The sequence below is a fragment of the Trichosurus vulpecula genome, chromosome 2 (assembly GCF_011100635.1).
Source record: "Trichosurus vulpecula isolate mTriVul1 chromosome 2, mTriVul1.pri, whole genome shotgun sequence".
NCBI classification, from domain to species: domain Eukaryota; kingdom Metazoa; phylum Chordata; class Mammalia; order Diprotodontia; family Phalangeridae; genus Trichosurus; species Trichosurus vulpecula.
In genome coordinates, this window is record NC_050574.1 from 50,086,272 (window position 1) to 50,113,196 (window position 26,925).

The 26,925-nt window shown below is 44.1% G+C and overlaps 1 protein-coding gene across 1 annotated transcript in view; it reads left to right on the forward strand.

The window, feature by feature from the left end:
* Positions 1 to 26,925, forward strand: part of ARHGEF10L (Rho guanine nucleotide exchange factor 10 like) — a 232,632-nt gene that overhangs the window by 47,576 nt on the left and 158,131 nt on the right. Inside the window, exons 3-4 of the mRNA XM_036746730.1 lie at positions 8,459 to 8,626; positions 9,631 to 9,658. Coding sequence (XP_036602625.1) covers positions 8,459 to 8,626; positions 9,631 to 9,658 — 196 coding nt within the window. The remainder of the gene's footprint in view (positions 1 to 8,458; positions 8,627 to 9,630; positions 9,659 to 26,925) is intronic.

Below are 26,925 nucleotides of genomic sequence, written 5' to 3' on the forward strand. Positions count from 1 at the left end.
ACTGAATGGTGAAGAGCTTTCTCTAATCAGCTTCTAGAAAAGCAATGTCTCTTCTCCCATTAGCCTAGCTCATAGCAAAACAGATGCAAAGCTTGTATTTCACTCTGTTTCTCCCTTATCAAACCAGGTATACCTGAGGGGTTTCCCCTCATTTGGGCCTTATATGGTACCCAAGGGCATTTAGTTCAAATAGCACTACATACAGTAGTAGGATTCAGCCCTCCTTCAGTTAGCAGAGCAAATGAAGAGTTCTCACCCGGGACCCAGCCCTTTTCCAAATAATCAGAAAAGCTACTCCTCTCTTCCCAACTGAGGCTCCCATCAAAGCAGTTGAAGAATCAGTTGTCTAAGGTGGAAACCCTCTGAATCTTTTGTTCCTTATCCACTACTTGTGATTCCTTCTGCATTCAGCTGATTTTTTTTTTATTATACCTTCCTGTAATTTCTTCTCAAAGCTTTTTCTTTAGCTACTATCTCTTACTTCCTCAAATCAGAGCCTCTAGTGGTCAATGACTCATCTTTACCTTATGAGGCAAAACTTAAGAAAATCCATCTCTCTGTCAGGTATGTATTTATCTTCCCATAGTCCTTGACAGTTATTTGATGAATAGTTTCTCAGGTATAGATTTCAAAACTCTAAAACAGTCATATACCAAAGAATTGATGGACTGCAGTGTTCTACACCTTCATTCATTGCTCTGCCTTCAAATAGTCCCGTCAGCACCTTAATCTGAGGGAAAAGTGTTCTAATTTTGGATTTTAAAGTCCTTCGTCACCTAGCGCCTTCCTAACTTTATAGTTTTCTTACACATTATTCCCCTCCACAAAATAGACTGATACTGGCTTTATTTTTGTGCCTGGAAAAAGATACTCTATTTCCTGACTCAGTGGATTTTTACTGGCTTTCTCCTATGCCTGGAATGCTTTTCCCTCTCATTTCCATCTCCTGGCTTCCTTGATTTCTTTTAGGTCTAATCTGAAATCCCACCTTCTATAAGAATCTTTTCCTGGTCCCCCTTGATGCTAATGACTGCCCTCTGTGATCATTTCAGATTTATTCAAGTTGTTTGCACGTTATCTCTTCCATTAGATTGCATGCTCCTTGTTGGCAGGGACAGCTTTTTTTTCCTTTTCTTTGTATCTCTAGAGCTCAGCACTGTGCCTTCCTGATTCGTAGTAGGTGCTTAATAAAAGGGTGCTGACTTGACTGGGTGCTCAGGATACCTTGTGTTACTCTTCAACATTTTATCTGGGAGATTTTGTCTCTTCATACTTTAGTTTGGTCTGTTTTCTTCCCTCTGAGCTTCTCTTCCCCTTTCTATTACCAAACTGTTTACATTTGAAAGGGGGGTAGTTTCTTACATGTAAAATGAGTGACTTGTGCTAGATGGCCTTTGGGGTCTTTTCTGGCTCTAAATCTTTTTTTTTAAATTTAATATTTTTAGTTTTCAGCGTTGATTTTCATAAGAGTTTCTCCCCATTTCTACCCTCCCCCCACCCCAAGATGGCATATATTCTGATTGCCCCATTCCCCAGTCAGCCCTCCCTTCTGTCACCCCACTCCCCCCATCCCCTTTTCCCTTACTTTCTTGTAGGGCAAGATAGATTTCTATGCCCCATTGTCTGTGTATCTTATTTCCTAGCTGCATGCAAAAACTTTTTTTTTTTAACATCTGCTTTTAAAACTTTGAGTTCCAAATTCTCTCCCCTCTTCCCTCCCCACCCACCCTCCCTAAGAAGGCAAACAATTCAACATAGACCACATATATATCATCATGTAAAACCCTCCCACAATATTCATGTTGCGAAAAACTAACTATATTTTGCCCCCTCCTATCCTATCCTCCTTTATTCGATTTTCTCCCTTGACCCTTTTGAAAGTGTTTGCTTTTGATTACCTCCTCCCCCCATCTGCCCTCCCTTGTATCGTCCCCCCTTTTTTATTTCCTTCCTCCTTCTTTCCTGTGGGGTAAGATACCCAATTGAGTGTGTATGTTATTCCCTCCTCAGGTCAAATCTGATGAGAGCAAGATTCATTCATTCCCTCTCACCTGCCCTCTCTTCCCTTTCAACAGAACTGCTTTTTGTTGCCACTTTTATGCGAGATAATTTACCCCATTCTATCTCTCCCTTTCTCCCTCTCTCAATATATTCCTCTCTCATCCCTTAATTTCATTTTATTTTTTTTAGGTATCCCTTCATATTCAACTCACCCTGTGCCCTCTGTCTATATATATGTGTATATATGTATATATATGTGTATTATATATGTATATATATGTATGTATGTATGTGTATATAATGTGTGTGTGTTCTTTCTCTCTCTCTCTCTCTCTCTCTCTCTCTCTCTCTCCATATATATATGAGAGAGAGAGAGAGAGTGTGTGTGTGTGTGTGTGTATTCCCTTCAGCTACCCTAATACTGAGGTCTCATGAATCATACATATCATCTTTCCATGTAGGAATGTAAACAAAACAGTTCAACTTTAGTAAGGCTCTTAAGATTTCTCTTTCTTGTTTACCTTTTCATGTGTCCCTTGATTCTTGTGTTTGAAAGTCAACTTTTCTGTTCATCTCTGGCCTTTCCACTGAGAAAGCTTGAAAGTCCTCTATTTTATTGAAAATCCATATTTTGCCTTGGAGCATGATACTCAGTTTTGCTGGATAGGTGATTCTTGGTTTTAATCCTAGCTCCCTTGACCTCCGGAATATCATATTCCAAGCCCTTTGATCCCTTAATGTAGAAGCTGCTACATCTTGTGTTATCCTGATTGTGTTTCCACAATACTCAAATTGTTTCTTTCTGGCTGCTTGCACTATTTTCTCCTTGATTTGGGAGCTCTGGAATTTGGCAACAATATTCCTAGGAGATTTCTTTTTGGGATCTATTTGAGGAGGCGATCTGTGGATTCTTTCAATTTCTATTACCCTCTGGCTCTAGAATATGAGGAGAATATATTCTCCTTGATAATTTCTTGAAAGATGATATCTAGGCTCTTTTTTTGATCATGGCTTTCAGGTAGTCCAATAATTTTTAAATTATCTCTCCTGGATCTATTTTCCAGGTCGTTGGTTTTTCCAATGAGATATTTCACATTGTCTTCCACTTTTTCATTCCTTTGGTTCTATTTTATTATATCTTGATTTCTCATAAAGTCACTAGCTTCCACTTGCTCCAATCTAATTTTTAAGGTAGTATTTTCTTCAGTGGTCTTTTGGACCTCCTTTTCCATTTGGCTAATTCTGCCTTTCAAGGCATTCTTCTCCTCATTGGCTTTTTGGAGCTCTTTTGCCATTTGAGTTAGTCTATTTTTAAGGTGTTATTTTCTTCAGTATTTTTGGGGTCTCCTTTAGCAAGTCATTGACTTGTTTTTTGTGGTTTTCTCACATCACTGTCATTTCTCTTCCCAATTTTTCCTCTACTTCTCTAACTTGCTTTTCCAAATCCTTTTTGAGCTCTTCCATGGCGTGAGACCAGTTCATGTTTTTCTTGGAGGCTCTTTGACTTTGTTGACTTCTTCTGGCTGTATGTTTTGGTCTTCTTTGTCACCAAAGAAGGATTCCAAAGTCTGAGACTGAATCTGAGTCTGTTTTTGCTTCCTGGCCATGTTCCCAGCCAACTACTTGATCCTTGAGTTTTTAGTCAGGGTATGACTGCTTGTAGAGTATAGAGTGCTTTGTCCCAAGCTTGAGGGTCTGCACTGTTGTTTTCAGAGCTATTTCTACACAGCCAGCTCTGCCACAACAGTACTCCTCCTCCCCCAGGAACCACCAACCTGGGCCACAACTCAGATCTGAGCAGGCTCTGCACTCCCACTCAGATCCGCCACTTATTTCCTCCCACCAGGTGGGCCTGGGGCCAGAAGCAACTTCAGCTGTAGTTCTGTGGCTGTACCACCTCTGCTGCCCCTGGGGCAGTGGCCAAGCCACGAATTCCTTTCACTCTGTCCCTGCAGTTTTTTCCCACTAACCTTCTCTGTTGTCTTTGGTCTTTGTGGGTTCGGAAGTCTGGTAAATGCCACAGCTCACTGATTTAGGGTGCTGGGTCCTGTTCTGCCCAGCTCCCGGTCTAGTTGGTCTGGGCGCAGCCCACGCTGGGCTCTGCTCTGCTCCGCTCCCAGCTCCACGCAATAGACCTTACCCAGCGACCATCCAGGCTGTCCTGGGCTGGAGCCCTGCTTCCCTCCGCTATTTCGTGGGTTTTGCAGTTCTAGAATTTGTTCAGAGCCATTTTTTATGGGTGTTTGGAGGGTCCTGGGGGAGAGCCCTAGGCAAGTCCTTGCTTTCTAGCCACCATCTTGGCTCCGCCCCCTTTGGCTCTAAATCTTAAGTTCCTACACAATAGATACTCCCTCCCTGGTGTGTTTGAAACAATTGAATTCTGCTCTGCTAGGCTGGGCTCCCTGCCCTCCTCCAGATAAGGAAGTTGAATTAGGATTTCTCTAAAGTCATCTTACAGCTAGTAGGCTGGGAAAAATGATGCTGAGCTGCCTGATGCTTTGATTTGTGGGGAATTTATGGATCAGTGGAGATTGTCACCTCAAATGTCTTGTCCGCAAATCCTGCCCAGTGGAAATGTTTGAGCTGCATGCCTCAAACCCACTGCCTACCACAGGGCAAGAGTTAAGTGCCTGGCTCAGCACTTTGCACATAGTAGGTGCTTAATACAAGTTTGTTGAACTGAATTTTAGGAGTGGGTTAAGTCCAAAGGACAAGCTAAAACCTTTGTCACTTCAGTGACTAAGGCGACAAACCCTTTTCAGTTTGTGGGAAAGGGGACTGGATGAGAAGGCCATTCATTAGCTGTGTGACCTTGGGCAAGTTTCTTGACACTCCCTAGCCTCTGTTTCTTCTTCTGTAAAATACTGAGGTCAGGTGGAACTTTGGATTGGATGAGTCTGTGTTTCATTTTTGTCTATCTGGCACATGGTAGGTAGTTAATAAATACTGATTGATTGATTCTAGCCCTGCCACTTAATAGGTCCTGGAAATGTACGTACGTGTGTGTGTGTGTGTGTGTGTGTGTGTGTGTGTGTGTTTCCATTCTGTTTCTTCAAGTAGAGGTTGACAGAGGGGCCACCCTTTAGCCCTATTCCTGCAGTTATACTCTCCCATATACTTTTTGCCCCCCATCTGTAGTTGTGGGCGTTTGAGCCTTGTCTTGAAGAGGGAGTAGGATTGACAAGTTGGAGCTCAGATGGGTGTAGGGGAGGCAGGATGTGTTCCAGGTGTGGACATAAAACTCTCTTTGGGCACAAGGCACTCTTTATGTTGATTCAACCTTATCTGATCATAACTGGCTCAAGTACTTCCCCATATGACATGTACAGATTAATCCAATGTATTATATGATTGCCCTGTTTTCTTGGGCAAAACTCAAACTTTTCCTTTCCCATGAGATAGAAGATCCACCAGGGCCATGGCTGACATTTTGGACACTATGTCCAGTTCCCTTTGCCTGGGATAATTTGTGTATGAGTTTGCCAGAGGCAGAGGGAGAGACTAAATGACCCCTTGAAATCCCTTCCCATCAGTGACTCTGGTGAGGTCATTTTTAGTGACCACATTTGGGGTTTTCTTGGCAAAGATACTAGAGTGGTTTGTCATTTCCTTCTCCAGCTCATTTTACAGATGAGGAAACTTAAGTGACTTGCCCAGGGTCACACAATAAGATTCTGAGGTCAGATTTGAACTCAGGAAGATGAGTCTTCCTGAGTCCAGGCCCAGCGCTCTGTACACCATGGCACCACTTGAGGATGAAGGATGTTGTAGAGGAGAGAGGAAGAGAAGAAAGGACATAGGGGTCTGAACTGGGAAAAGAAGGTGAAAGGCCAACAGAAAGCAGAAAAAACAGGGGCACCTACTCTAGACTTTCCCTTTCTGACTTTGAGCCAGTCAAAGTGGGTTGGCATGGCAGTGGTGGCTTAGCAGTATCAGATGTGATTCCTTGAGCTGGCTCACTGGAACTCTCAATAGGTTTTCTGTCAGCTATGTTTATGGACATGGGTTTACCTGTGTACACACACATACACACACACACACACACACACACACACACACACACGGACACACACCCCACACAGTCTGGGCCAGCATAGTGCTGACTCAAGGCCCTAGGTGGTGTCCTGGAATTCTGGCTCACTTCCTGTCCTGGGCCTCAGTTTCTTCATCTAGATGGGCTAGATGATTGCAGAGATATCTCCCAGCTCTAAATCCTGTTTCTAAATAAAACTGAGATTTGACTTAGGGAATCCCACCACCTTCTGGGCTTTTCTAGGAGGTAGAAGTTGCTTTGAAAGTAACATTGAAGGTTTGAGAAATATTATGTGACAATCATAGGTTCACCGCTTTAGACCTGGGCTTCATAGGAGATCTCATTTTACAGATGAGGAAACCGAGGCCTGGTAAATGGCCTAGACAAAGGTCATGCAAGCTGTAATCACTGGAGCTGAGATTTGAAATGAGGTCTTTGGACTTTGTAGCCAGTGTTTTGTTCCACTGAACCATGAAGACATCTCTTCTTCATTCCTAGCCCTGTTTACCAACCTAACCTGGAAGGTTGAGTTGTAGAATCAGATTTGTGTGAGATAAATAGTAGACTCCATACCATTCTTCCCATGCTTGGTACATTGGCCCCATTGGTGACATTGGCCCCTCACTGAGGTTCACACAATATTTAATCACTAAGGACTTCTTTGGAGATGACCTGGGGCTTCTGTGAACTATGTCAGCAGAGCATAGGCTCAGGCCCCCTCCCATCCCGAGAGGGCTTCATCACCATCATGGTGGGGGGTGGTGGTGGTGGTGGTGACAGTGACGTATGTATCCCTTAAGGTGAGGAAGGCATTTTCAACACGGTTTTATGTTTAATGAAACTGAGCCTTAGAGTTTAAGAGGCTTGTCCATGGCTAGACAGCTAGTAAATGATTGGCGGTAAGATTTGAACCCAGACGTCTATGGTTCCAAGCCCAAAACTATTTTCTATACCATCCATGAATGGGCTAAATGGTGATTCTTTGAGGCCTAGCCTACATGAGTTCCAAAAGCCTTATGAAGAAGATGATTCTTTTGGGGAGGGGAAGGGGGAGTCCAACGAGTCTCAATGAGTGTTTATGCTAAGTAACAGAGACATCGTGGCATAGTGGACAGAGCATGGGTTTGAGTCTCACGCCTGATATAGACTGGGTTTGGGACCCAGGGCAAGTCACTTAACCTCTTAGCGTCCAAAGCAACTCTCTAAGACCAGGTTACAGAGGGGCAGCAGGCATTGGTAGAGGGGATACCCTCTCTGGGATATCTGTAGGTCAATTAAATCACAGGTCCACTCCCCTCCCCCATCCAAAAGAGGGAGGATTATCAAGTTATCATGGAGTGCCATTGTTGTATAAAAGAAAGAACTTTGGGGCTCTGGAGTCAGAGAATCTGAGTTCTAATAAATCCTACCCCAGTCAGCCAGTTAAGACCTATGTGACCTGGAAGAATTGCCCACCCTTTCTCGCCCACATTTTCCTCACTTGAAAAGCTATGGGGCTGGACTAGATGACCTCTGAGTTCCTTTCCAGCTCCAGGTCTGGGGTACTATGAAGCACCTGTGTTGAAAAAGTTGATTAAAAAAAAAGAGGATTCTTGAAATATTGAAGGAAGCAGGGCATTCTGGCAAACACTGGGGGAGACTTAAAGTTTAGATTAGATGTTGTTTCTGACCTCAAATAGATTACTGTCTAGAATAGAGATGGGATAAGACAAAAAGGTAGATTTATATCATAATCTCCCTAATATATAATCAGGGCCACAGAGAGGTATAAAACCAAGTATAATGTGAATTCCAAGGTGGGGGAGATTAGGGAAGGCTCCCTGGAGGAGGTGGTGTGGGATTTGGTCTTAAAAGGTGGGGGAGGGATTCAGGAAGCAGTAAGGGAGGAAGAAGGGATTCTAGTTGTTGGGAATAAAGTTAGGTGAGTCATGGAGATGGTGAGAAGGTGTCCTTCCGGGCTGTAGAAGAGGGACATTCAGTTTAGCAGAAGCAGAGGGCATTTGGGTAATCTAATAAGAGATAAGGCTGGAAGGATGTGGCGGGGAGTGGGGGGGCAGCCTTTGAAGAGCCTTGAATGCCAGGCAGGGTAGTTGGCACCTAGGCCATGCTATCCTGATACTCTCTGGGCTATCCACTCCTCCTTCTCCTGTTCCCCAAAGAATGCCAGCAGTTAATTGTCCTGCAGTGCTAGTGCTTCAGGGATGGGAATGGGCCGGATGGTCCTTTTAGCTGCAGAGTTCAGTGAATTTCATCTAACCTCATTGATCAGCTCTGAATAATTCTTCTACCTACTGGTTTGTGACCCCTCCAGCTGTTCTCCCTTTCGTTCTCTGCTTGAACCTACCTTGCTTCTCCCTTCTAGATCCAGGCCTTTGCACTCATCCGAGTGGCTAACTTGTCCTTTCCTCCCTTTACCTTCCCCAGGAGACCAGCCAACTCAGGATGTCCCAGGGACTTCTCCTGAGGCTGAGGAGGACCCTGGAGAGGCTTTTGAGTTTGATGACAGTGATGAAGAGGAAGAGGACTCCAGGACAGGCCCGGAGAAGGATGGAGAAGCCCCACTCATCCACTTTGATGCTGCCCCCATCATTGGTGAGAAGAATCCAGGAAGCCCATTTATGCTGGATCTAGGGAGGAAGGGGAGGGTGCGGAGAAGGCCATTTCTCCCCTAACTGGCTTTTCTCTCTGATCCAGACTTGTCCTGGTCGGTCTTAGCTCATCTCCTGCTCTTGGAGAGCTGGACTGGGAAAATTCCTTCAGATTCTGGGCTCTGGGAATTCCACATTCCTTGGATTTCTGGAACATCTGGGGCTACTTTGGCACTTTTTAAATGGATGTTTTGGCTGAGTTGGCTCTGTTCCGGAGACAGTTGCACATAAGGAGGCTTCTCTGGAAGCCCGCCTCCCCCTCGATCAGGCAGAGGAAGGGGCCTCCTGGAGATCTGTTATCCTGTATTTAGAAGCTCATTCCCCCCAGGAGACCCGGAGAGGGCGGGTTGGGGGAGACAAAAGATCTCACTGGTATGCAGTAGTAGCTCACAGGCTGTTGGACTCTGTCACTTGGGAAGTTGATCTGAGGACTGGATTGACAGGAACTTCCTGAAAGCAGAAGGACAACGGGCTCCTTGACAAGCTTGCCCTCCCTGACGTACTGCTGGTTGGCTGTTACCATCTGGAGTTTCAGGCTGGGCTGTTGTGGGGAGGACGGAGGCACCCTGGAAGACGTGGGGAGGGAGGTGTAATCACGGCTTACACAATTCCTGGCCTTCTCCTTGGGGGCTGTGAGCCCTAGGGGAGAGTCCCTCTGGAGCTGGTGATGGGGGTGGGATGGAGGTAAATGCAGGCACCCAGCAAGACCCATGAAAACTAAGCCCCAAACTGGAAATGCTGGCTGAGATCTGTGTCCTCATGAGTCTCCCCTTCCCCAAGAGGAGGCTGGGAAATGGGGCGGGGATGTGCTGAGCTCCTCTGGGACCAGCCAAACTGGGGCTAGCACAGAAGAGACACCTGAGATCAGGGCCAGGTTGTGGGGGGAGCGGGGAAGGGGACACTGGAAGGAGGCCATCACCCTAACTGGCTCCTCTCTGTTTTCCCTAGATCCTGCAGCTGCTCAGCCCCAGACAGAGTAAGTGAACTCACTTTGCTTTGCTTTGGCATGGTCTGAAATGGTGTTAAAAGAGAAACTTGGGGCACAGGGGAGGAGGGAGGTGTAGGGAGTAGAGACTGAGAACTAACCTTCATCAGCACCCTGGGAGATCCCATTGATTGAGAAAGAAACAAGATGCTCAGAAGGAACTCTTTCTCAAAGCAATAGCTAGCTGTATTTAAGAAGAATGCTATCCTTTCCCCTGCCCTCTTAATCACTAGTGGTGTGACCTCGGGCACATCGTTTAATCTCTGTGGCCTTCAGTTTCCCTGTCTGTAAAATTTGGGTGTTGGTATAGAGGACTCCAAAGGGGCCTGGCGGCTGATCCTGATTCTGATGCCTTTCGTTCTGCCCAGGAAGAGAGAGGGCCATCAATTATTCATTGTGTGACCTTGGTCAAACCCGGTCTCCTCTGGGCTGCTTGTGCACTAATCATATAATGGGGATAATAATATGCAGGGATGTAGTGTGGCCTTTACCGTGCTTCACATTCATCCTTCATGGGATCCTTATTCTCTATTGATGACTTGACTGTGTGACCTTCACCCAGTGGCTTCCCCTTCTCCGGGCCTCAATTTCTTCCCTGAGAAGAGAAAGGGATTAGATCAAATGATCTCTATGATTCCATCTAGCTCTGACATTCTTTGTTTTTATTTTTTATTTATTTTCTGTTCTGAAGTAGCAAACAGCAAATAAGACAAGTGCTTTCCTATACATCTTAGAAAGAAAAAAGAGAATTGTCTAGGAAACTGTGAATTTCTAATTTGGACAGGTTGCTTTTCTTTTAAACTATGTAACAAATTCAAAATATGTAACAATTTCACTTTCAAAGCTGACCTGCTCACCCATGCTTCTTTCTGGCTTTCCTTCTGTTCTCTTTTGTGCATTAAAAGAATACTTCCGCGGCCCCTTTGTTCCTTCCTTCCTTCCTTCCTTCCTTCCTTCCTTCCTTCCTCTTTCTTTCTTTTCTTTCTTTCTCTCTCTTCCTTCCTTCCCACCTTCCTTCCTTCCTTCCTTCCTTCCTTCCTTCCTTCCTTCCTTCATCTTTCTTTTCTTTCTTTCTCTATCTTCCTTCCTTCCCACCTTCCTTCCTTCCTTCCTTCCTTCCTTCCTTCCTTCATCTTTCTTTCTTTTCTTTCTTTCTCTATCTTCCTTCCTTCCTTCCTTCCTTCCTTCCTTCCTTCCTTCCTTCCTTCCCTTCCTCCCCTCTTCCTTTTTTTCTCATCCCTCCTCCTCTCTACCCCAGCCCTCCAAAAACTGAAAGAAAAAAAAATCTTTGTGATAAATATACATAGGTAAGCAAAATGAATTCCACTAACAGCCGTGTCTGAATATGTATGTTTTATTCTGCCTCTCAATTCCACCATCTCTGGGTAGCACTCCTTGTTATTGGTCCTCTGTGGTCCTGGCTAGTCATTGATTTTTTAAAGTTTCCCAGAGGTTTTGTTCTTTATAGTGGTGTTCTTAAATAAATTATGCTCTGGGCTGGGATCATTTCACTCTGCATCTGTTAGTACAAGTCAGGCATTCTAGCTCTGAAGTTTTTCTTCTGAGATCTCTCTCAGTTCTGACATTCTGGGTTCTAAGGACTTTTCTAGATCTGATATCCTGTGTTGTAAGGCCTCTCCCAGCTCTGATATTCTCTGTTCTAAGGCCCCTCCTAGCCTTGACATTCTGTGTTCTAAGGCCCCTCCTAGCTCTGACATTCTCTATTTTAAGGTCCCCGCCAGCTCTGACGTTCTCTGTTCTAAGGCCCCTCCCAGCTCTGATATTCTCTATTTTAAGGTCTCTCCCAGCTCTGAGGTTCTGTATTCCAAACACTCTTAAAGCTCTGACAGTCTAAATCCTAAGATATTTCCAATCTTTGACATTCTGGGTTCTAATGGGCCTCTTCTAGATCTGATAGTCTGTATTGTCAGGTCCCTTCCATTTCTGACATTCTATGTTCCAATTTCCCATCCAGCTCAGATATTCTATATTCCAAGCTCTGATACTCTCCGTTATAAGGTCCCTCCCAGAACAGACATTCTATGGTTCTAAGTCCCTCTTAGCTCTAAAGTTCTATGCTCTAAGGTCCCTCCTAGCTCTGACATTCTGTGTTCCTTTCTGTGTTCTTCTCTGAACATCCATGTACTTCCATAACCTTCTGTGTTCTAAGTCCCCCCCCAACCCTGATGTTCTAGGTTTCTAAGGCCCCTTCTAGCTCTGACATTCTAATGAGTCCATATTTTCATTGCCATGTATGGAGAGCACCAGGAGTCAGGATTTCTGGAGCCCCAACATTGTCTTTTGGTGATGTAGAATGAACGTCAGTTTTTCTTCCTATAAAAAGACACCTAGTCTCTAAGTGACTTAAGGGTGTAGCTGTCCAGCTCAGCGTCTGCATTCCATTGGTCCTAAGGGTTGGCTGTTTTTTTGGAGGAGCTTACATGCCACAGCCCCTTCTGTTCTTGAATGAAATTAAACTTTATTCTGCTCTAGAAAAACTAAATTAGGAAGAAAGCTGAAATTTTCAGTGGCTCTCCATTTATTGATTCTAGAGTAATAATAGCTAGTTATATATATTGGCAGCTATTTGACACAGTGGAGAGAGCTCTGGGCCTGGAGTCGGGGAGACTCACCTTCATGAGTTCAAATCTGGTGTCAGACGTTAACTGCCTGCGTGAACCTGAGCAAATCACTTAACTCTTTTTGACTCAGTTTCCTCATCTGTCAAATGAGCTAGAGAAGGAAATAGCAACCACTTTGCCAAGAAAACCCCCAAGAGTCAGACAGAACTGAAAAATGAGTGTTACATTTGATCCTCCCAACAATCCCAGGAGGGAGGCACTACTGTGATCCCCATTATATAGAGGAGGAAACTGAAGCCCAGAGTGCTTAAGTGCCTTGCCCAGAGTCACACAGCTAGTAAGTGTCTGAGGCAGGATTTGAACTCAGGTTTTCCTGATTCCACGCCCAGCTCTCTAGCCACTGTGGCCTCTAGACCTCTCAAACACAGGTTCCTCAGCTCGGCTCTTAGGGCTGTCCACAGTCTGATGCCAGCGTCTCTTTTCGTTCTTGTCTCCGCTTACCCCTATAATTTGTCTTGATGTCGTAGCCAAACTGCTTTGTTTGCTGTTCCCCGAATTTGCATAAGCTGCCTTCATACCTGGAAAGCACATCCTCTTCTCCTCCACCCCTTCAGACCCCAAGGTTCGCTCATAGCTCAGCTCTCTAGGGAACCTTTCCTCAGACCTCGCTGGGCGGTAGTGGGCTCCCCCTTCTTCAGTTATCTTGTATTTATCTGTAAATATTTTCTTCTCTCTTCTTCTGGTCAGAATCTTAGCTTCTGGAGGGCAGAGACTGTCTTTATATCCAGGGCACTTGTGTCTTAATAAATGCTTGTTGAAATAGGAAGGGAGCCCAAAGGGATTTGGAGTCAGAGAGTCTGGGTTCAAATCCAGCCTCTGACGCTTATTACCTTTATGACCTCGGGGAAAGTTAATTAGCTTCTCTGGGCTTCCGTTGCCTCTTGGGTAAAATGATGGAGAGTAGACTTAATGGCCTTGAAGTTCCCTTCTAGGAAGGGAACTTCCTTCTTCATCTAGGAACCTCTAGTCCTAAGTTGAACTGAATGGAGGAATCTGTATCCCAGTCCAGGCATACCTCCTGTGGGAGGAGTGTGGTAGGTTGCATCAAGGCAGATAGGTTAGAAAGTTCTTGCCTAAACTTTTCACTGGGAATAGGGTGCTTCCCCCACCACCCTTGCTCTCTGAGGAGATGGAAATGTCCCAGAATAGGACATGTAGCCCTTGATAATAGGAATCCTCTAAGATTTGTTGGTGATGTTCACTGCTCAGGCTAATGAGGTGGTATGCATAGGAGAAGGAATATGATTCAGATAGGTGGTGCAGTGCATAGAGTGTTGGGCCTGGAATCAGGAAGAATCATCTTCCTGGGTTCAAATCTGGCCTCAGACACTTAACTAGCTGTATGACCCTGGGCAAGTCACTTAACCTTTGTCTTACTTTCCTTATCTGTAAAATGAGCTGGGGAAGGAAGTGGCAAACCGCTCTAGTATCTTTGCTAAGAAAACCCCAAATGGGGTTATGAAGAGTCAAACATAATTGAAAAATGTAGTAAAATTTTGACAAAATGATCACTAGTTATCCAAAAATGGAAAAAGAAGGGAGACATAAAAAAAAAAAACCACATAGTAGCCACATAGGGAACTCTCTGATATAGAAGAGGGATGAGGTTTGCTCTGTTTGGCTCTAAGGGCAGAAAAATTGAAAGCAATAGGAGAGTGTTACTGGGAGGCAGATTTCAGATCAATACAAGGAAAGACTTCCTCACCATTATAGCTGTCCCTAGTGAAATAGGCTGTCTTGTGGAGCAGTGAGTTGCTCATCATTAGAGGTCTTCGGGCAGAGGCAAGATTTTGCTTTAGAGGATTTTATAGATCGTATAAATGTTTTGATTAGACTCGGTGCCCTTGAGGTTCCTTGTAGCTTTGTGTGATTCTAAATTCTCTTATAAAGTAGACTGATTACAACTCTCTCATGATCTGTTCCCTGCTAAACACAATGGTTACTCGGAAAGAATCTGATTTCTCCCTTTTCCTCCCTATCATGTCCTTTGTACCCTCATGCCTCTGTGACAGGTAGGAAGACATTGTCAAACCAAACTGACCTTGCTTCTGTACAATATTTACCACGGTCCAGGTCACGTGTCTCTGAATGTGAGGGATTTGGAAGAGTTTGGTTGGTAAGGAATGCTTTCCTGGGATTAGAAAGGGGGAGCCTGGGACTAGGAGTCAAGGGACATTTAACTCTGTCGTAGGTGAACTCTGGGACCTGTCGATAACTAGTTGAACTGAACTGGGCCTCAATTTCCCTATATGCAAAGTAGAAACAATGGTGCCCTCCCTTCACTTATTTCAATGTATTGCCCCATGGGGCCCTCCCAGGGTGGGGCTGGGGCCTGAGGGTTTGATGGAGAATGTGGCTAGGTGAGGTTCATGGTGCTGGCTGAACCCACTTCTGTTCTGCGATAGGGAGGGAGGGAGTGATGATGGGGAGGTCCTTGTGTATGGGGCTGGAGTTGGGTGGATCTGGTGATTAGGTGGAAAAGGCCAGAGGCAGAAGGTGGTGTCCGCAACAAAAGATTCACCACAAGAGAACAGACCAGCAAGAAGGGAAATCCTGGTTTTCAGGCTCCAGAGTTCAACTGGGAGAGCTGACTGGGGGACTGCACTAGACAAGGTACACAGCACCCCTCAACTTTTGCATGAGTGTATGTGAGCTCTAAGTATGGCTGACCGCCTGTTGCCCACCTCTGCTAGACTGCCCCAACCCTGTCAGTTTGAGGCCTCCTTGCTCCTTCAATGCCTTTCCTACCTTTCGAGGAATCAGCTGTAGCTCTCCAACCGTGCCTCCCCCTCCCCAACCCCTGCCTTGAAACTCAAGAGGGTTTCCAGCTTCATAGAGAAACCTTATGGCAGCGTGGTGAGAGGTGTAGAGTGTTGGATCTGGAGTCAGGAGGATGGATTCATATCCTACCTCAGACACTTATTATCTGTATGAACTTGGGTAAGTCCCCTGCCTCTTTTAAGACTCAGTTTCTGCATCTGTAAAATATTATATACATTGTATTATGTACAAATATTATATACATTATATAGCTACTAGTAGTAACTAAATTCTAGGGTTGTTGTGAGGGTAAACTGAGGTAATATATAAAGGGCTGAGCACTTGGAGGCACTTAGCACGAGTATCACTGTCTACAGATAGCCTTTTCCCCCTGATTCTCCCTGGCTGCTAGTGCCACCCCTCCAAAGATTATCTTGTATTTTATATATTTTAAATATAATGTATATATGTATATACACACATACACACATATGTATATACATTTTGTATGCATGCTTATATATACATTTTATATATATTTTATATGTGTACTTGTCTCCTCAGACAACATGTAAGATCCTGGAGTACAGGGACTAAGATAGTGTAGACACATAATAGGTGCTTAATAAATGCTTACTGATTGTTTGATTGAAGGGACAGTTAAAATTGTGAGGACGAGTGAGATTTTACAAGTGGTAGGAATTCCTTGGATACTAGTTAATTTTTAACGAGTTGGCATTGGTGTTATTTATTCTAGTTGGCTGTGCTAAGCACCTTGGATTTACTATTTTTTGGTGTTAGGATCAGATGTTTAGTAGGGACCTTCATCTGAGCTAATCTTTTCATTCCACAAGATGAGAAAACGGAGGCCAAGAGAGGTTCAGCCACTTGTGTCATTCCAGAAGGTCACATTCTAGGTACAGATACACCCTAGCTGGATGAAAATAGTAACAGCCAATATTTCTGTGGTGCTTTGTGAGGTCCAAAATTGTCTAACATACAATAAGAGAAACTGAGGCAGAGCTCTGAGCCAATGGCACTTTAATAGGGAGTCCATGGCCCCCTCTAATGAAGTGGACCTCAGACTTTCCTCACCATCTGAGATGCTCCCTCCTTCCAGGGCTTTAGTTTTATGGTGCTTGATACCCAGACAATATAGATGAATGAAGCAAACTAAAAATATAGAATCTCATTGGTTGATACACTTTGCTTGCCCTTGACCCTCCACAAAGGTCTACACAGAATTCTGTTGGTTGATAAATGGCCTAATGAACAGACCTTGACAGACCCATCTTGACCTTTCAGGAGGTATTACCAAGCCAATGAGCTGACCCAGAGGCTGGGCTGATAAACAGATATCAAAACATGTCTATGGGCTAATTGTAGCTTTGGGTGAATTCAGTTACTAAGGCTCACATATCCTTGATGTAGATGAAAAAATTTCAAGGGGTCTATATCGTATGGAAACCCCACAGCGTTTGTAATTGTAGATTGTTAGAATAAACCATGTTCTTAGGTCAGATCCAAAAGGGCTTCTTCCTTCTAGATCCACTTTTCAGGTTCTAAGACTTATTACCAACTCAATATAAAAGAGGTATAAGAAGAATCATTATATTAAGAACTCATAATTCACCTGAAACTTCAGAGTATTTCAATTATTACATCAGGAGCTCTTAGACTGGAAAATGAGTCTGTGTCCCTCTCAATATTATAAGATATTTCAATCAATTTTTTACATGTAAAATTCTTAATTCAATTTTGAAAATTGTGTCACATTTCTCACAATTTCACTCTTGTGAGGATATTATTTTATTAATATAATGAAAGGATGTTATAGTCTCTATTATTTGTGGTTCAAAGGATAATTCAAAATGATCCCTCACTATAGTAGTACTATACTAGCATATATTAAGCAAAAATCACCAATAGGGTTTATCTCTTTTACATTTGCACTCATTAATGGAATTTGCTATGAGAAGAGAAAAGCAGGGACATAGCATCATTAGTTCTGTTTGATTTCAGGTATGCATCATGGGCAGCCACTTGTAAGACAAGATGTCACAGCCAGGCTCAGAATTAACTGGGTGGGAAAACATCTTGTTTACCAAGATGGGGATAGGACCTTCACAAGGTCTCTCTCTCAACTTTGCGAGGGACAGTAATCCACCTGTGTCAGTGCTCACAATGCAGGGACACATGGCATTTCCCTTGAATGACAAACTAGTGGCATTATGAGAGGTCAGACACCTATACCTGAAGTCAAGACTTATAATAACAGCAAATTAAATTTCAGCCCAGTCAGTTATGGTTTTTTATAATCACTATTGGCAGTACTTAAACCTCAATTTTTTCTTTACAAGAGTCCATTGTTTTTAGTTAGCTCATGTTAAAAAATTCATGGTGACATTCCTAACTTCCCATTACAGAAGAACAGATGCTGCCCCCACCCCAAGGAACTTATATTCTACTTATTGGTTCTATCAGAACAAAACTCTGAAAAGGGAGTAGGAGTTACATTAGTTCAGGGTCAGAAAGAAAGGAGCTGGGCCAACTCGTTGGCCAACTTGAAATGACTGGCTAAATGGAAGGTTGGAATGTGATGGTGGGGTTTGGTCAACAGGCCTTACTGACATTCTTGGGGAAGGATGTTGGTTGAGTGATGTTTTGTTGCGGTGCTGGTTACCTGTGTCATCAAAGGGCCTTGACCTGCTGTAGCTATCTTGGGCACACGGGACTGATGTTGATACAATGGGTGTGAGCGATGACAATGTTGAACCTTATGATCCTGGTGAACAAAGAGGAGCCTGGGGGATGTGACCTCATACCCAGGGAGAAGGAAATGATCCTCAGCCACAGCCATTAATAAGAGCTTGTTTAGGATCCTAGATGGCAATGAGAGAAATAATCTTAACTCCCGGTTTCTCTAGTACTTTAAGCTTAGCAAAGTTATTTTGTTAAAATTCTGCGAGTTAGGATGAGCATTATTATCCCCATTTTACAGATGGTGAAACAGAGAGAAGTGATGTGATTGATTATAAATAGGAACATAGGAGTTACAAATATTTTTAAAATTTAAATTGGAGATCATCTGGTCCAGGAGTTCTTACCTTGGGGTCCGTGGCAATTTCAGCAGACTGTGAAAAGGATACGTTTCTGTTTTCTCTATTCATTAACTGAAATGTGGCATTTCCTTCAATTATGAATCTAGAAACCTGTAAAAGTATCCACATGCTTCCCCCAGACTGTCAGAGGGGCCCATCCCCGAAAACCTGATATAGTGCAACCTCATTTTCATTTTATACATGAGGCAACTGGGACCCAGACGGGGGGGTGACTTTTCCAGGAAATACCTGAAGTGAAATGGGAACCTTGGCCTCTAGACATTACATTCATTGTTCTTTACACTGTGACATGTTGCCTATGTCATGTTTGCTTCTCTCTCACCAAACATTTCTTGGGTAGTTACTGTGTACAGGCTGCAGTACTGGGCTTTGGGGTACAAGGCTGTGTGGGACATGGTCCTTAACCTCTGTGGCCTCATAGACTTTAGTGGGTCTTCTTGACTTCACTTCCTCCATTGACTAATCTATCTGCCACAGCCGTCTAAATAATCTTCCCAAGGTTCAGGTCTGACCTTTGGGTATTGGAAAGGCTAGGGAAGACTATGGAAGGACTAAAGGAAGAGGGATTGAAGTTTTCCTCTTTGGCCCTGCAGGGCTGAACCAGGAGCAATGAGTGGAAATTGATTGAGGCAACTTTAAGCTTGATGTTAGGAAGAACTTCCTACCGATGGGAACTGTCCAAAGGGAGGATGAATTTGCCTTGGAAAGTAGTGGCTCCCCCATCATCAGAGGTCTTCAGGCAGAGGCTGAGTCCATGCTTGGTAGGGCTATTCTAGACAGAGACTCCAATTTGGGTTGGGCTAGATGGTCACTGAGGTCCCTTCCAATGTAGAGATTCTGTGTTTCTGATTTTGTGACCCCCTTTGCCTTTTACACTCCTCAGCCTGGTGTCTAAGACTCTGAGTAGCCTGGTCTTTGCCTCTCTTCCCAGGCTTACATCATGCTACACCCTTAACACTTCCTTTGCCAACTCAACTTTTCAACCAAACTGGACCATTAGCTGTTTCTCAAACTCAACACTTCTCCTGCTCTCTCCATGAATTCGCTTGAGATGACTTTGGAGGCCTTTTCTAGCTCAGTGATACTATGGTTCTTAGTGTATTGGAATGGACTCATAGAATCACAGAAGTTCAGAGTGGGACGGGACCTCAGTCACCATTAAGGACAACTTACACACAGAAGGAATCTCCTCCCACTCAAATATACGCAGCCTCCAGCCTCTACTTGAAGACCTGCAAAGTGAGGGAGACCACCATGTCTCTAGTTAGCCCATTCTACTCTTGGATCGCTATCATTGTCAGGAAGCTTTTCCTAACACTTTCTCTCAGTTTACCCTTTCTGCCATCACCCCTTTGGGCTGCTAGGTGGTGAAGTGGATAGTGCTGGGCCTGGAGTCAGGAAGACCTGAGTTCAAATCTGGCCTCAGACACTTCCTAGCTGTGTGACACTAAAAACTTAACCCTGTTTGCCTCGGCTTTCTCGTATGTAAAATGATCTAGACAAAGAAATGGCAACTCACTCCATTATCTTTGCCAAGAAAATTCCAAAAGGGGTCATGGAGAGTCAGTTATAACTGAAATAATTCAACAGCAAAAAACATTGCCCTGGAAAGTTTTGCCCTCTCCTTCCTATGATGGTCCTTCAAATAGTTGGCAATAGATGCCATTTCCCTCCTGACTCTTTTCTTCTCCATCTAAATGTATCCATTCTTTCTTCATCTCTGCTACTCAGAATCATTATCTTCCTTCAAGGCTTAACATAGGGGCTACCTCCTCTGTGAAGCCTTCCTAGATCTCTCCCTCTACCCTTCATTTTATAATCTTTTCCTCAGTTTTCCTTAGACTATACTTACTAGTGTGTGAATTGTGTCCTCATAGTAGGTTGTAAGGTCCTTGAGGGCAGGATAGCTTAGGTTTTGCCTGTGTTTTCCCAGTGCCTAGCAACTGTGCCTGGGAAAGAAGGAGGAGCTTCATTGCTGTTTATGAATTGAAGAGGTAGTGCTAAGAGCCATCCTGAGGTCACCAACACCACCAGCCTGCTCGTCAGTAAAACGGGGATGATAATAGCACCTACCTCGCAGGGTAGTCTGATGAATGGCACATACCGTGAATGGCATAAGAGCTCATCCTTATTGTAATTATCATTAACCAGTGATTACTGAGCATTATGCAGGTCACAGTAAGTAGAACAGGAAATAGCCCAGTCTTTGTTTTGATTAGAAGGTAGCTTCCTCCAAAGGAGAGACGTGGTGACTTACACAAGGCTCTGTAGATAGTAGAACCAGCCTGGTAAAAAGTAGGAAGAGTACATTGGCTGTGGAGTTAGGGGACTTGGGTTCAAATCGTGATGATCACACTTAAGATCTCTGTGACCTTCGGTGAGTAAATCTCTAAAATTCCCTGGGCCTCTGTTTCCCCATCTGTAAAAATGAGGAGGGTGGAGTAGATGGTCTTTGGGCCCCTCCCAGCTTTACAGTTGTGACCCCAAGTATTGAAGGGCAGCTTGGAGTAGTAAATAGAGAGCCAGACTTGAGTCCAGAAGACATGACCCTTGGCAAGTCACTTTAACTCTAAGACCAGAGGTCTAGACCTGAGTGGGTAGAGAGTGTTTCCTCATTGGGGAGCTCTCTATACCAGGGAAATCACATCCAGTCCCTATCTCTGTGATCTCAGTATTGGAGGCAAGACCAAAACCAAATTGAATGCTCTTTTCCATTACAGTAAGGGGACTCTTTTCTTGCAGGGCAGTCTGCTTTATTGCTGGGTTTGATAGCAGGAGAACAGCATTCCCATTCTGTTTCTGCTAACTGCTGTCTATGTCACCTCAGACAAACCTCTCAGCCTCAGTCTTTGCATCTGAAAAATGGGGATAATCCTACTTGCACTACTTACCTTGAAGGGTTATCATGAGGAAAAATCTTTATTAGCTTGAAAGAACATACTGTATTTCATCACATAATTGTTGCACCCTGGGTTTTTTGGTCTAAAAATTGGTTTATAACCTTTTGTTGCATAATTGTCACCTGGCATAATTGTGTTTGTCACACCGCTTAAAAGGTAAACAGAGCAGCAATGTAATCACCAGTGACATATGGATATGCATTTATCTCTCCCAAATTTAGAACTTCGAGCCTGGAATTCTCAGCACATGGGCATTGTCAGATTTCAAATTTAATATATATTCACAAGTATTGTGTGCATCCTAATCTTGCACCAAAGACAGTTTTGTAATAAATGATTTTTAAGTAATGCTGGCACATTAAAAAAAAAGCTTCACATAATGGTCGCCCCCCCCCCCCCCTTTTTGTAAAAAAGTTTGGCGTGAAATGTAAGGTGATTATGTGGTGAAACATGGTAAGAAGCAACATTATGCAGGAGGGAGGAAGAGTGAAGAACTTTCCCATTGAAGTTGGAGTCTTGGGTTGGAATTTGACTAGAGGTAGAGAGTTAGAGTGGAAAGGAGAAGGCCAGCCTTGGAGTGAGAGGCTGAGGTGCCGGCCCTGCCTGGGCCATTTCACACCTGGGTGATTTAGGGCACGTCACTCAATATGCCAATAACATGCCAATAATATCTGCCTCTCTGGGTCATGGTTTCTTCATTTATCAAAGGAAAGGGTTGACTAGACAGCCTCTAACAGGCCCTTCTGGCTCTGGGTCTGTGGTCCTTTGATCTGCCCTTAGCCCAGTGCCAGGTATATAATAAATGTTTATTGAAGCGCAGCCCGCCCTCCATCTTTGGGTCAGACCAATCACAGCCTCAGATGTCATTTGTATCATTAGACTATTTTTGGTACCCTGTCTAACCTGCTGCCTTGTCAACTGTATAAAGGAGTTGCTCTCACTGTTGGATGAATCCTTGACTACTGAGGAGTCTTGGATCCAATTTATTGATACTTGCTAGTTGTACTAATATAATTGAACATGCTCCGTAAAAAAAAAAAAAGTTTATTGAATCAATCTGCCACTACCTACATGACCCTGGGCAAGTTATCTCCCCTGTCTGGGTCTCAGTTTCCTCATTTGAAAAATGAGGGAGGTGAACTAGATAGCTTCCCAGATCTCTGCCAGCTCTAGAGCTGTGGTCTTATAGAAAGGTGAGCAGTTATTATTTTGTGATTATTGTTTTAATTATTAATTTTATAATTACTTTTGTGGATAGCTCTACATTACAAAGTTCTTCTTTACGATGGAGATAAAATTTGCTTTTCTGCATGACTAAGTGACTTCTGTCACTTCAGTTTCCTCATGGGTAAAAGGGGATAAAAACATCACCTGACTCCCAGGATTGTTGTAAAGATCGAAGGAGATAATGTTTGTAGAGTGCTTAGCACAGTGCCTGACACATAGTCGGTGCTTCAGAAATACTTGTTTCCTTTTTTTCCTGTGATTTTCCCTTGGTTCCCTCTTCTCCAGCCACACAGGCTGAGGTGAATCTGTCCCCTCAGCCCTGTGAAAGTCAGCCTTGTTAGGCACAGTCTCATTCTTTCCAGTAACCAAAGGTGCCCACAGGCTGCTTGTCCTGTAGCCCATAGGCATCTACCCACCCTCACATGAACCACAGACAGTGACTGGAGGGGGGAGGGGCCTCTGCTTAAGGCCAAGGACAATAAACAGTCCCTCTTCTCTGAGAGATGATCTGTAGCTCCAAGAGTTGGGCCAGGGAAGGCTATCACTCCATAGTGAATCACTGCCCTGAGATCTTGGGATGGAACCTCAGCGAGCCTGCTTCAGGGAGTCTGAGAAGCATTCTAACATTCTGTGTTCTAAGGCTTTTCCCAGCAGTGACATTCTGTGTTCTAAGGGCAATCCCAGCAGTGACATTCTGTGTTCTAAGTGCCCTCCCAGCTCCGACATTCTGAGTTTTAAAGCTTTTCCCAGCTCTGACATCCTGTGTTTTAAGGGCCCTCCCAGCTCTGACATCCTGTGTTCTAAGGCCTCTCCCAGCTCTGACATCCTGTGTTCTAAGGCCTTCCCCAGCTCTGATATCCTGTGTTCTAAGTCTCCTTCCAGTTCTGACATTCCATGTTCTAAGGCCCCTCCCTGTTCTGACATTCTGTGTTCTAAGGGCCCTTCCAGCTCTGACATCCTATGTTCTCAGGCCTTTCCCAGCTCTGATATTCTGTGTTCTAAGGCCTCTCCCAGCTCTGATATTCTGTGTTCTAAGGCCTCTCCCAGCTCTGATATTCTGTGTTCTAAGGCCTCTCCCAGCTCTGATATTCTGTGTTCTAAGGTCCCTTCCAGCTCTAACATTCTGTGTTCCAAGGCCCCTCCCAGCTCTATCTATCGAACACTATCTAATTCAATCAATCCATGATTCAGAACTATAGTGAGGACCTGGGGACCTTCCTAATTTGGGTCTTTAAATTGAATAGAGGAACTAAACAGGGAGATTTAGGTTCGCTTTTCTGAGCTGCTCTCTCTGGCTCCACAGGCTAGAGGTGACCTAAACCTACAATGGGCTTAGTGCTGGTACCAAGGGCTCACTGGAGAAGGCTGGAAGGGGGTTTTAGTAACATCTTTGCCCAACATCCTTATTAAAATGAGTAAACAGAAACCCTGCAAGGCAAAGGTAGTAAGTAGCTGAAGTAGGATTTGAACCCAGATTCCTTTATGTCAGATTCCACTAGCCTGCACTTTTTTTCCCTTCCTTAGCCTCACGCCAGGGTTCTGTCCTTTCCTGACCCTCCGGAGGCCTTGGGCTCTGTGCCCAGCTGGGGGAGCACCTGTTCCATTCATCCCCTCTCTCCCAGGCAGCCAATAGCGGCCCCTCTGGCCAGTGCCTGAGGACCTTGGCTCCAGACGTTGACCTTGGCTGCTTCTTTGCAGTCAGATTGCATGTCAAGCCCGGTCCAGGCACCAGACTGAGTCCAAATAACCTTGATGCCCCTTCAGCTGGCCTGGCATTGTTATTTACATCACTTCTGGCAAAAACTCTCCCTGGAGCAGGCCAGGCATTTCCTGGGCTGGGAGAGTGGCCCAGGCTTCTGTTGTAAACCCTTTGTGTGCATGACCCTGCCATGGCCGGGCCCTGGGTCTTTTCCATTGCTTGCTCAGAGAAGCCTATTCAGTTCCACAAACATGTATTGAGCACCTGCTGTGTGTCTGTGCACGGCACTCCCACCCTCATGGAGGGAGCTTGTAGGCTCAACAGTGAGCTAAGCCAGCGACAGATCACTCTACAAAGTAGGATGTGGAAAGGCACAAAGTAGCCCAGGCATGTAGAAATACTATTAAGAAATATAGAATGTGAGTTGGAGGGAACCTTAGAACACAGGGTTCTAGAGTATCATGGATCAGTAGAATGAGTCCTAGATTTGAGAGTGGGGATGAAGAGGAAGGGAATAAGCATTTATTAAGTGCCTACTGTGTGCCAGGAATTTTCGCAATTATTATCTCATTTGATCTACACAACAGCCCATTGAGGTAGGTGCTGCTATCATCTCATTTTATAGTTGAAGAAACTGAGACAGAGAAAGGTTAAGTGACTTGCCCAGGGTCACACAGCTAGGGAGTATCTGAGGTTGGATTTGAACTCTGATCTCTCTGACACTAGGTTCAGGGTTTTGTCCACTGTGACAGTGGATAACGCTGTCCTAACTTCTTAGGTGGATTTAAAGACAGGAGACCTGAATTCCGATCTGCCACCAACATCAACAATCTGGGAGACCACAGACAAATCACTTTAACCTGTGAGGTGATGAGCCATGGATGGGTTGCTGTCTGTTTCAGTGGAGGTCCCACACTCAAGTTTTGACAGGTTCTAGAACATCAGAGCTGGAAGGGACCTTGGAGAGAGATCAAGCTTGGAAGAACAGATGACTGAATTCCTTGTAAATGGGCCTGGCCTCAGGCGGCTTCTAGTAACCACCTGGGTCCCTTTGGTCCCACCAGAGCTGGTAGTGGGAGATCTGTAAGGCACAGCCTACAATGCAGAGATGGAATGACCCTACTCCTTCTGTGCTTTCTCTCCAGGAGGGCTCACCTTTCTCTACAGGCAGCTGGGTGGTACGGTGGATAGAGCACTGTGCCTGGAGTCAGGAAGATCTGAGTTCAAATCCAACATTAGACATTTCCTAACTGTGTGACCCTGGGTGAATCACTCCACCGTGTTTGCTTCAGTTTCTGTATCTGTAAAATGAGCTGGAGAAGGAAATGGCAAAACCATTCCCCAAAAGGGTCAGAGTTGGACACAATTGAAAATGACTGAACAACAGCAGAGGCCTATATTCGAATCTCAGCCTCACTACTTACTTCCCTCTGTGACCCTGAACAAGATACTTCCTCTCTGTGGGCCTTGGTTTCCTCCTGTGTAAAATGAGGAGTTTGGGCTAAGACATCTTTTCCAGCTCTGAATCAATCTATCAGTCAGTCAACAAGCATTTCTTAAGTGTTCATTATGTGCCTGGCATTGGGCTAAGTGCTGGGGACACAAAGACAGGCAAAAACACAGTCTCTCCCTCAGGGAGCTCACATTCTACCCAGGGAGACAAGGTGCAATCATTGTACATAGAAAATAGGTAGAAAATCATCTCGTTGGGAAGGCACTAACACTGGGGGCGGGGGAGCTGAGAAAAGCCTCCTGCACAAGGTGGGATTGGAGGAAGGCTTGAAGGAGATGGAGGGGAGGTGGGAGAGCATTCTGGGCCTGGGCACCAGCCTGTGCAAAGGCAGGCTTGGGACAGAGAGTGGGAGGTGTCAGGTGTGGTGCAAAGACCCAACATTTGTAGAGGGGAGGAAGTTGAGGGGGAGAAGACTGGAGGGGTAGGATGAGTCCAGGCAGGACCAAGGTTCTTCAGAGGGGAAGTTGAGCTGGCCCCTGAAGGCAATGGGTAGGGTGGTGCACTGGGAATGTCGAGGCAGTAGATCAGCAAGCATTTATTAGGCACCCATTGTGTGCTGATGCTAGGTCTGGGGAGACAAAAATATAAAAGAAGTGGTGTCTGCCCATAAGGAACTTACATTCTATCCAGTGAGAGATAACATGTATATATGTCTGTGTGTATATATAACTGTATATAGACACACATATAAATGTATGCACACATATCACATGTATCTATTGTTATATATGCACATATAACAATGTATATATTATAAATGAAGATATTGTTACACATATATGACACATGTTTTGTTATATATGTATATATGTCATGTTTATATACTTTTCTCATATATGTACATATAACACATGCATATATTGTTATTATGTGTATATAACATACATTTTGTTACAGATGCATATAAAACAATGTGTATGTTTTGTTATAAATGTATATGTAATACATGTGTATATTGTTACATAGTCTATATAGCATGTTTACATCTTTTTTGTTATGTGTGTATATATAACAATGTGTATATATATTTGGTTATTTATTATATATAACACATGTATATACTGTTATATATGTATAGATGACTCATATATATAACATGTATATATATATGTATCTTGTAATATATGTATATGTGACATCAGAACATACTTATACATACATACATACACACGTATATACACATAAATACATATATATTTATATATATATGGACTGAATCTGTGATTTATAAGCTCTCTGAGGACAGGGATTATCTCATTCTTTATATTTGTATCCTCAGTGTTTAGCACATTGCTTGGCACATAGTAGATTGATTGCAAAGGGAATCCTTGGGGCATTGAGAAGTTGAGTGGCTTGCCCAGGGTCCCGTAGTCTATATTTTTCAGAGGTGGGTGG